Source organism: Phocoena sinus, chromosome 11 (genome assembly GCF_008692025.1).
Source record: "Phocoena sinus isolate mPhoSin1 chromosome 11, mPhoSin1.pri, whole genome shotgun sequence".
Classification (NCBI taxonomy): domain Eukaryota; kingdom Metazoa; phylum Chordata; class Mammalia; order Artiodactyla; family Phocoenidae; genus Phocoena; species Phocoena sinus.
In genome coordinates, this window is record NC_045773.1 from 86,346,941 (window position 1) to 86,358,848 (window position 11,908).

Here is an 11,908-nt window from a genome sequence, read left to right on the forward strand (position 1 = left end):
TCCAGATCTCACCTTCATTATCTCTCTCATTTCCTTTTGGTCTAATTAATCAAAATCCTTCCTAGATGTTCATTTCTGGCCAGTACGTCTTCCTGAATATGAATAAGAAATAGAATACCATTTGATGTTTGAAATTATGGGGGTAATCTCGATGACGGAAATAGATGACTGGCAAAAGGGAAGGGAATGCCTGATTAAATATATTCATGAAGATGTCAAAGGCTTATAAAGCCAATAGCTGGGAAAGAGAAAGCTGTAGGACTACCAGATCTTCTCTGGTGAAGTGTGTTTTTCGAAATCATCACCACCATGGACAACAAAGGTTCATCACAGAAAGGTATGTGCAGCAACTCACGGAGCTGCTAGCTTTATCAACACTCCTGTGGTGGTATTCATTTGAAATGGTAGCTAATATTCTCTCATTCAGAGGTTTCAGCATTACAGAGTTTAGAAGAGCTATCTAATCACTGCTCTAGAAATCAATTGTTTAAGGGACTAGGAATGTGGTTCCCAAATGGGGGAGGGTCTTCCAGAGACATTTGGTTAATGTCTGGAGATGTTTTCGGTTGTCTTAATTTGGGGCAGGGGCGCTACTGGTCTCTAGTGGGTAGAGGTCAGAGATGTTGCTAAATATACTACAATACACAGGACAGCCCCCAGAACAAGGAATTATCCAGCTCAAAATGTCAATCAGCCAAAGGTGAGAAAACCTGGACTGGAGTAAGACCAAAAGTGTCTCTGAGTCCAAGTCATCACAACTCCAGAAGGTAGAAACAAACATTTTCTAGTTCCCAGGCCTCTTATGTGGTTTGGCCAAGATGAGTCAGCCTGATGAAACTTTTAACTTTGAAGCCATAATATAGACAATGATAGCACAGTTGTCTCCTACAATACTTTGTCGACTGGGTTTAAGCCAAATGACATTATAAAAGAAAAAACAGGCTAGTAATAACTAATTACCTTTACTTTCTTGGTTGACATTTGCAAGAAAAAGAAATTGCAAGACAAGGAAATTAGTAACAAAATTTATTTCATGAAACAACAGAAACATTTATCTCTTTTATCTCATCTTAGACTATGAAAATCCTTCAGATGATAAAGGTACAGACAAATGTAGAAAGAATTAAAGAGTAACTATCCAGTCATGAATTTCCTAGAACCAATACTATTCCAATGCCTCTACCTGCAAAGCACTTTTTATTTATACTTGTAGATAAAACATCTAATCAGCTATGTTACATGACTGTAATGTACCTAAACTAAACTCTTTGGAAACATGTTTTTGAAAAATTAAAAGTCTGTTACATGAATCATCTCACAACATTAATATTTGTTTATTTTGCAGCTAAAAGGTTGTTTAGCTATATTCTATACTAAATATTCTTTTATATATTTTCAGGTATTTGGGGTTAGGTATTTTTTCACCATAAATCTTTTTAGCACTTGCCTAGCTTTATCTTGGACACTTCCAGTTACATTTATTGAAGATTCCATAGCAAATGAGTTTTCTGATAAACACATTTTATATTCTTTATAGTCTTTTGGAGTAGTTTGAAGTTAAAAGTGATTTTAATATATTGTTTCTTTCCTTTTGGAAGTGTAAATTATTGATATGTTAGTGGTTCTTATTTGTCCATCTTCTGAGATAGTAAATTGGTGACTAAATCATCTCTGGTAATTGTCAAATATCTTTAAAGTGAGTGTTTTATAGATAGAGCAGAACAAATTGATAAAATCAACTTTCTAGATTCACTACTGTCATGCAATCAAAGTATTTTTCTCTACTAGTAATGGCGATGACCTCTGCTAGCTCTGAGTCATCACAGCTACCGATGTGGTCCCTGTTACACACACACAGACCGAGAGCCCACACGCGTGTGTGATGTGACATGAGGAAGTGAAAAGATGACACTGGCAGCCAGCCTCCTCCATCTGCTAATAATGGGACTTGGGGAAAATTACTCACCCTCTCTAAGTCTTCTTGTTTCATTAATATAATTTGAAGATAAAGTCAAGGCTATCTCACAGGGTTATTGTGAAACACAAATTTAAAACAATTTTTAAAGCTTTGGGCAAAGTATGAAGGAAATGCATGGGGTTATTAAGGTGAGTTAGCAGATCCAGGCTACAGTATCCTTTTTATCTTAGAATTCTCTTTGTGCTCAATATTAGCAATCAGTCGGTCATGTGTTATTATCATCAGGCACGACAGTAAACCAGAGAGATCAACTGTGCTATTCTTGCCATTTCAGTGTCTAGAATGCAAGCATTCGTCAACATAGAGTTAAAAAAATTACAAACTCCTAGAGAGCCTGGCTGCTGAGAATCTGCAGAAAGTTCCAAGACATTAAACTATCTTAAGAGAATGACCTAAACACTCCGGCTCAGAATTAATTTCAGCTCCAAATGTTTGCAAAGCACAGAAGCACTTCTGGGAGCAATACAAAAATGCAGGGAGTAACCTACTTCTCAAACTACCTATCTGTGCAAATATGATTATACATCTAAATTTACACAGCAGAAGGTGTTGATTCTTTCCCACCCCAGCTATTTCAGTACCAAATCATGCAGAGGGCAATGGGGAGAGATAAGGCTTCCCTTGACAGGATGGCTTTTGATAACCTCAGTTGAATAGATCATCTCAGAGTGGCTCATTTTTTTTATTTAAGCAGGGTCACTCCTGCTCCTGCTGTTGCTGGTGTCAAATCTGCTCTTGTGCAAGAGTGTGGCCTCCCTTCCCATCTGTCCCAGCGGGGCTGTCAACTGCCAGGTGTCCCTTCGAGACCTGTTTGACCGCGCAGTCATCCTGTCCCACTACATCCATAACCTCTCCTCGGAAATGTTCAACGAATTTGTAAGTACTGCACTTCATGCCTCTTTCCACAAAGAGCCTTCACGTAAGTGACTGGGCTAAACCACACTGGAAACAAGAAAGCTGCACCAGTCAAATTTCAAATAATACACTTTCTAGGTCAAAGAAGGCATCAGCTCATAAGATGTAGAAGAAAGAGTCAGTTTCATGAAATCTCAAAGATTCTTATAGAGTGTAATAATTTTTTTTCAATTTCCTTTACTTCATTTTATTGTTTTAATTTCCAAAATAACTTTTAAAGCACCTATATTAGTCAGCTTGGAGTGCCATAACAGAATACCATAGACTAGGTGGATTAAATAGCAGAAATTTATTTCCTCACAGTTCTGGGGGCTGGAAGTCCCAGATCAGGGTGCCAGCACGGTCAGGTTCTTGTAAGGGCTCTCTCTTCCCAATCTGGCTCCTCCATGTGTCCTCACATGGTAAGCGGGGGAGAAAGAGACAGAGATACAGAGAAAACAAGAAAACTCTCTTATGAAGACACTAATCACATTGGATCAGGGTTCTAGCCTATGAGCTCATTTAACCTTAACTACCTTCATAAAGGTCCTTCTCCAAATACAGTAACATTGAGGGTTGGGGCTTCAACACAGGAATCTGGGGGAGACACAAACCTTCAGTCCATAACAGCACCTGACCTAAAGCACTTTTAGGTGGGGCTGAGGAAAAGGAAGTATGTTGACTTTTTTGTCCTTAAGTGTCTCTCTGGGCATTCTTCACCTAGCACGCAGTAGATACCCGATAAATAACTGCACTGCAGTGAATTGGGTGGATTGAACATGGTAAATGAAGCTGAATCCATGTCAGGAAAACAAATAATGATAGTTTCTTAAATGCTACAAATTATTGTTCTAAGATTTGCAGTGAATAGATTTAGAACCAACTAGAAGGGTTGGTTTAGAACTGGAAACAATTATTCTCTTTCTGATGAAGGTACTTTGAAAGTTGTAAGTTAACTCTTTTAGGACAATCAAGGAGGACACAGTAGAGCAAACAGCTGATAAAAAATGGTATTCAATGTCTGTATTAAATTCATGTAGTTCTTTTTACTCACCAGTTTCTCTTTCATTCTCCATTTTTAACTGGCCACCTTTTTTCCAAATCTTACAAATAATCCCTTTAAATGTTCACAAGTTTTACTAAAGATTAGTTTTTCTCTATCAATGTGTTAGCTAGTTTTTTCTATTCTTATTCTCAGTCCATTGCTTAGTATTTCTTAGAATTTTATGCCACGTTTCTCTGACTTGCCATTTTGTCACCATCCACAAAATTGTAGTCTGCATCTATGATGAACACTAAGCTATAGGCATGTGGATTCAGAGATTAGTCAAAGAAAAGTTATCATTTTATAACTCCTATTAAGGAAGTATATTGGTTCCGACCCACAGTGAACAAAAGATTAAATGGCTAAATACAGGTACATATGCACTATATTTGGTGCAAATACTTTTAAAAAAGATGATACTTAATAAAACATTTAAGATTTCATATTTGAGGTATTTTTAGTGTTTGCTCTCCAGATAATAACTTGTGGGAAGGGTGAAATTAAACAAGGGAATAGCAAAGGGAAGAGCTTGGAATTTAGAAAAGTTAGATGAAAAAAAAATTTTTATAGAGATAATGGAAAGAAAAAGTAGGACAAAGAATGACTTTTACGTGCCTTTCATTAAAAAAATGATACCTCTATCAAATGTGTTACTATTCTGGTAATGGGTTCATTTATTCAATGCCCAAACAACACTAACTCAGTAAACCTGCTTGATCACTTCCAGGATAAACGGTACGCCCAGGGCAGAGGGTTCATTACCAAGGCTATCAACAGCTGCCACACCTCCTCCCTCTCCACCCCTGAAGACAAAGAACAAGCCCAACAGGTCCATGTGAGTCTTTTATCCAGGTTTTTCACCTAAACAAATGAGATAGTCCACGGGTGTTACCAGGCTGCAGATTATTAGAAGTAATGGTAACAGCACATGCAAAGGAAGGTGAAGGAAGAACAAGCTATCGAAGAGAAATTACATTCTGCACTTGATGAAGTATGAGTAAAATCAAGTGCTGACTAAAGATTGATAGCAGCAAAATAAATGACCTATAAATTGTCCATGCGGACAACATACTTCAACCAATGCATTAGACCTAGGATTGCATATATTTTACTGCATGAAAGCATGAACTGAATGGGATTTCCACGTGTAAAATATTAAATTTGCAAAATTCATGGGTACTTATTACAGAAATGCAAACCCAGTTGATGTATCCCCCATTACTAGTGACTCTTACATGGGCAGCATTTACCATGACGGACCACTGTACCATTCGAGCCATTGCTTCTGACTTTCAAGGCTCTCCTGATTCTGCTTCTACTTCTCTGACACTTACTTCATTCTTCACTGACTCCTCTGTCACCTCTCATTCTTAATTACAAGTCTCTCCCCAAATCAGGTCCTATAAAATGGTTTGCTTCTCATGACCGCAACTATTGCCTCTGTTCTGATGACAACAAAGTCTGTATATCAAGGCCTGTTCATTTATCCCAGCTCCATTTTTTTATCATCATAATCTCTCCCTTCTGATTCCCTGCCTGAACCACTGTCCTCACATGATTTTAAATACTTTCACATATATCCCCTCTTAAATACAATCTGTTCTCTCTCTACAACTTGGTTAATGATACCGGCATTCTTTCAGTCTAGTAAGCTCATTAATAACGATGATGATAAAATGAAGGAAGAAGGTGAAGAAGGAGGAGATAATTTTTTATAAATTTACAATTTATTGAGAGCCACTACATTGCCATACATTTTACAAAGCACTTTATGTGCGTTATTACATTCAGTCGTCACAAAAAATCCTATAACACAGGTACTGTTATTACACTTCCTGAGATAAGGAAACCGAGGCTCAGAGAAGTTATGGAATTTGCACCTGTCACACAGCTAGGAAGCAGTGAGTCTGGGTTTCATCTAACTCAGAGCTCTCACTTTTAACCATTGAGTTACAATGGCCCAGTGCATATGTGCCACTCACCATACAGCCTATATTTCTTTACAACTCCTTCTCTCACATTCTAGTCATGCTTCCATTGCAATGTCTATTTGATTCTTCTCCACTCTTCATTTCCTTTACCAGTAGATTAGTTCATGGACATCAAGAAAGTAAGCATTTTAAATCAGAGATGCTCAGCCCCTTGGAGTTCCATGCCTGATCCTGGTAGTAGTAAACTAGGGAGCAACACCCTCCATTGTGAATCCCACTGATGCTGTTACTAAAGACAGTACTGCGCCATTTTCTGCACCTACACATGTCAACAAAATAGCAGCATGGGGGTTGGTGTTGGGATAGATTAAGGAAAGCATGTTTTTAAATGCCATGTCTTCTTCACTGTCTCTTTGTTCCAATATCATAAAATAAAATTACCAATCAAAAAATGAATATATTAATACATGATTTGATTCATTAATACAAATGAATCTTTGGGTGAAAATGATGTGGGCATGGATGGAATATGTCTTTCCTGGGTAGATACTCCAGGCACATACTGAGTTCCAACAAAATACTTAGGTTTCTTTCCCTGGACAAGCAAAGTATTCAAATATAAAGAACTCACTAAGTAGATGGTCGAATTTCCGAGGTAAAAACAAAATTCTTTACATTATAAATTAGAACTCATTAGAAGAATTAGTTATTTACATAAGGCAGATCCAGAGATAAACCCATGCACCTATGGTCAACTTACCTATGACAAAGGAGGCAAGGATATATAATGGAGAAAAGACAGTCTCTTCCATAAATGGTGCTGGGAAAACTGGACAGCTACATGTAAAAGAATGAAATTAGAACACTCCCTAATACCATACACAAAAATAAACTCAAAATAGATTAGAGACCTAAATGTAAGACTGGACACTATAAACCTCTTAGAGGAAAACATAGGAAGAACACTCTTTGACATAAATCACAGCAAGATCTTTTTTGATCCACCTCCTAGAGTAATGGAAATAAAAACAAAAATAAACAAAGGGGACCTAATGAAACTTAAAAGCTTTTGCACAGCAAAGGAAACTACAAACAAGATGAAAAGATAACCCTCAGAATGGGAGAAAATATTTGCAAATGAATCAACAAAGGATTAATCTCCAAAACGTATAAACAGCTCATGCAGCTCAATATTAAAAAAAACAAACAACCCAATCAAAAAATGGGCAGAAGATCTAAATAGACATTTCTCCAAAGAAGACATACAGATGGCCAAGAAGCACATGAAAAGCTGCTCAACATCACTAATTACTAGAGAAATGCAAATCAAAAGTACAATGAGGTATCACCTCACACGGGTCAGAATGGCCATCATCAGAAAATTTACAAACAACAAATGCTGGAGAGGGTGTGGAGAAAAGGGAACCCTCTTGCACTGTTGGTGGGAATGTAAATTGATACAGCCACTATGGAGAACAGTATGGAGGTTCCTTAAGAAGTAAAAATAGAATTACCATATGACCCAGCAATCCCACTACTGGGCATATACCCAGAGAAAACCATAATTCAAAAAGACACATGCACCCCAATGTTCACTGCAGCACTGTTTACAACAGCCAGGTCATGGAAGCAACCTAAGTGCCCATCGAAAAGACGAATGGATAAAGAAGATTTGGTACATATATACAATGGAACATTACTCAGCCATAAAAAGGAATGAAATTGGGTCATTTGTAGAGACGTGGATGGATCTAGAGACTGTCCTACAGAGTGAAGTAAGTCAGAAAGAGAAAAACAAATATCGTATATTAAGGCATATATGTGGAACCTAGAAAAAATGGTACATACAGATGAACCGGTTTGCAGGGTAGAAATAGAGACACAGATGTAGAGAACAAACATATGGACACCAAGAGGGGAAAGTGGGGGGGGGTGGGATGAATTGGGGGATTGGGACTGACATATACCTAGTAATATGTATAAAATAGATAACTAATAAGAACCTGCTGTATAAAAAAATAAAATAAAATTCAAAAATTCAAATAAGTAAAAATAAAAGCATTGAAAAAAAATAAGCCAGATATTTTTAAATTTTAGCAAAATGTAAACAAATAGCTTACATTTTATACTTTTACCACCTTCAAAAAATTTTGTATACACGCAGGAATAACAAAGAGTTTTTTAGGTCAGCCTCTCTGCACAAAAATCACATGTGACTAAAGCCACTGTATTATGCTCATTTTAATGAAATTGCTTCCTATGGTCACTTAGCATGAAGTCCTTCTGAGCATGATCCTTGGCGTGCTGCGCTCCTGGAATGACCCTCTGTACCACCTGGTCACTGAGGTGCGGGGTATGCAAGAAGCCCCTGATGCTATCCTATCAAGAGCCATAGAGATTGAGGAACAGAACAAACGACTTCTAGAAGGCATGGAGAAGATAGTTGGCCAGGTGAGCAGCCTCTTGAAGGCTTCCTTGGTTTTCTCATGAATGAGAGAAGGGACCTCTGTGATGAGGAGTGAGTTTTGAAATATCTCACTTTGCAAGAACAAGATGCAGGCCTCCTATATTCTAGACTGCTATTAAATAAAGCAAGAGCCTAGTCATTCATCACAGTGATAGATTCTATTGTAAGTGAAGCAGAATTCTACTACGATTTTTGACAGGTGCAGCCTTCCCTGCATTGCACACAATTCCACCAAATGCTTGCCTTTTCCTGGGCACAGGTGGCTGAAATATTTTCAAGGGTAAGAGAACTACAGAATAGAATTTGCAAAATAAATGTTTTCTTCAAAGTATCCCAGGACATCTGCTACTGAAATTCTGCTTGTATTCTTTCTCTGTCCTCCTCAAACCAAAGGATGAGAGTGGGAAGGAAGAAAAGAGAAAGTCAAAACCAGATTGGATGGTGTTTCTCCCCACTCCTCCCTGCTCTGCTGGAGATATCTGTCAGGGAAGGAAGGAGATTGAAAAGAGGAGGCCACAGCATGAATGCTGTCCCACAAGCACTAGATTTCAGTGGGTCACAAAAGATGGAGATGCTCCTTTTCTGGAATGTTTTTTTATTTTGTAATTTACACAAAGTTTTCCCATCTGAAATTTTCTTTGGGAGGGGGCTCCAAAATAAAAACTCTAATCATTGCATTTAATCTCCCCAAATAATTTATCATATTTAGATTGATATATGCATTTAGATGGGAAAAATAAATGGGATAAATAAATCTCCATTTAGATGGGATAATTTCAACATGAGGGAGGGAACATCTAAGCAGCTTCCTGAAGTTCTCAGAAATAATATATAATCTAAATAAAAATATATGATTATAGACCTAATAATAGGAGCAATTTTATATTTCTCTTATTGTGTACAAAGTACATGTTAATCCTGTGACATTTTTGTCATTTTCAGGGGATAAGAATATATCCATCGCAAATACAAAGCACATTTTACCCTGGGACATATGAAATAAACACCTAGATTTTCAGGTTATTTTCCTCATTCCTGTGGGCCTATTTTCTGAGGTCACTAATTTGTTCTATAATACTTCATTTTGTTCTTTTTTACCGCTTACTTATTTATTCTTATTCATATCATTGCCCTTTGCACAGTAAATTTTGTCTTAGGGCTCAAGCACCAAAATGAAAAGCAAGGCAACACACACAAACTTTAAATTCCAATAAGGAATCCCAGGTTTAAAAACTGGTCTTACTCTGCAGCAGGAAGTTAGTGTAGCAGGGTCTACAGTTATCCCACGTTTATAGCTAGAAGCTCTCCAAACTAGATGACATCCCTAGTTGCCAAGCTGGTTACTTGGTCTCTTGGTTCTCCGGGGGTTCCCAGCCCACAGAGGGTAACAAGCATGAAGATGCAAGGTGCTCAGTTGCTCACAGTCCCCACCCTACCACCCACCCCTCACCACTGAGGGGTTGCTGTCAGGACCCCCTTTTTATAGGCAGTTTTCCCAGTACCTCCCACTTAAGAGACATCAAGAGAAAGCAGATATTTCTCATGGACATCAGGGGGTTATCTGTCCTGGGTGGAATGTGAATGCCTCCTGACTATTTCAGAAGATCTTGTCAGTCACAGCCATCGCTAGATAATCTGCCCCTTAAACCATCTAGTACAATCCGCATCATTTCTAAGGTCTTTAAACACACGCTCTATGGAGAAGAGAATCAGTTCAAAGCAGGGGAAACATAAATGTAATGATGGTGACCTTCAGAAGAAATAAGGTAAAAAGTACATTTCAGAGAACAGATTCAGGACATGAAACAGTTCAAGTGATACAACTGTGTCCCTTGATCACATTCATATGAATATTCAAACAGCAGCTTGGTTTCTCCATTGTTTTACTCCTGTACAAATATCCTTAATCTGTGATCACATACATGTAAGAAAACTTACACTTGAGTTCTGCTTCTAGTTTGTAAATTACTAACAGATTTCTGATACGCTGGCTCCAAAACCTATGTCTACAGAGTTTTATATTCATGTGTCCTCCCCAAAACTTAATTTGATAATTAGAAGGAACGAAGATAAGCAAATACTAATAAAACGCATAATAAGTCATTATCTTTGGGTGCTTAGGTTCATCCTGGAGTCAAGGAGAATGAGGTCTACTCGGTGTGGTCGGGACTTCCATCCCTGCAGATGGCCGATGAAGATACGCGCCTTTTTGCTTTTTATAACCTGCTCCACTGCCTACGCAGGGATTCACATAAGATTGACAGTTATCTCAAGCTCCTGAAGTGCCGAATCATCTACGACAGCAACTGCTAAGCCCACATCCATTCCATTCATTTCTGAGATGGTTCTTAATGATCCATCCCATAGCAGTCTTCTTTTAGTTTTATAGCTTTTTAATGCATGCTTGGGTGTAATGGGTCTCATCTTAAAAAAATAAAAACAGACTCCACAGAGATGTCAAAATCTAAGAAGGCAATCTGTCAAAGTTTCTTATCTTCATTTTAACAGAAAATCAAAAGAAAATCCATCCCTACCGTTGAGAGAAGTTCCTATTAAAATCTGTCACAAATAGCAGAATCTGGCATTACAAAGAAGACCGTTAACAGCTTACTTCAGCATCACAGCAAATTATTCTGGGTCAGGTTATTAGAATCAAAGAATTAGATAATTATTTATCGTGCTGGTCATGCTACCGAGAAGACTGAATTCTCAGGATTCTTTATGAAAACCAGCCACGTACTGTCAGCCAGTTTTCACAGTGTTACAACAGACAATTAAGTGCTATGAAACTGTAATGTACTCAAATAGCATGAGGTTTACCGAACTGTCTAAAAATTATTAGGATACCGTCTTAGTCCTTCTGGGTTGCCATTACAAAATATCACAGATTTGTAAACAACAGAAATCGACTTCCACAGCGTGGTCAGGCGGGGCCCTCTTCCGGTCGCACACTTCTTACTGGATCCTCACATGGGGGGAGGGACTAGGGAGCTCTCATATATAAAAGCACTAATCTCATTCATGAGGCTCCATCCTTGTAACTTAATCACTTCCCAAAGGCTCCACCCATGAACACCATCACCTTTGGGAGCTAGGATTTCAACATATGAAATTTCTGGGGGACACAAAGGTTGAGGCCATAGCAGATACAAACGTGAACTGGCTTCATCCTCCTCTACTGGCTGTCTTCAGCCGTGCTCAACTGCATCCCCATCTCCTTGGCATCATCTTGCACACATTCCATACGTTCTGGCCACACTGGGTTTAACAAGTTCAATCCGGTCAAGTTTCAACTCCACCTCATGTTCAGCCTACTTAATGTTTCCCCCTCCCATACTGAGGCCCAGGGAACCTACCAGGGAAAGCAGATATGACCGTTTCTGCAAGGATTCTTCTCCCTTACTCTCTGGATCTTCATTCCTCTGGCCATGTTGGAAGCGGGTAGAGGATGACGAGATGGAAAACCTCTGACATCACTGACTTACGTGGTGCTATTGTAGCTGCCAAGAGGGACTGATCTGGAATTCCCCTGAATGACAAGTGTCTCTCTTGTGCGGCACCCCTGTGATTTTCCAGGACATTTGCAAGTTGGG

General features: G+C 38.5%; 1 protein-coding gene across 2 annotated transcripts; it reads left to right on the plus strand.

Moving 5' to 3' along the window:
- The first annotated feature begins 252 nt into the window (after window positions 1-252).
- Window positions 253-10,783, plus strand: PRL (prolactin). Of its 2 annotated transcripts, none has more exons than XM_032650037.1 (5): window positions 253-337; window positions 2,673-2,854; window positions 4,645-4,752; window positions 8,120-8,299; window positions 10,437-10,783. In XM_032650037.1, exons 1-5 carry the CDS (start codon window positions 310-312, stop codon window positions 10,626-10,628), a joined length of 690 nt encoding a protein of 229 aa, XP_032505928.1. In that variant the 5' UTR covers window positions 253-309; the 3' UTR covers window positions 10,629-10,783. The 2 variants fall into 2 exon arrangements, with proteins under 2 accessions (XP_032505928.1, XP_032505927.1); XM_032650036.1 differs by having other exon boundaries at window positions 257-337; window positions 2,670-2,854; window positions 10,437-10,777.
- The last annotated feature ends 1,125 nt before the right edge of the window (window positions 10,784-11,908 follow it).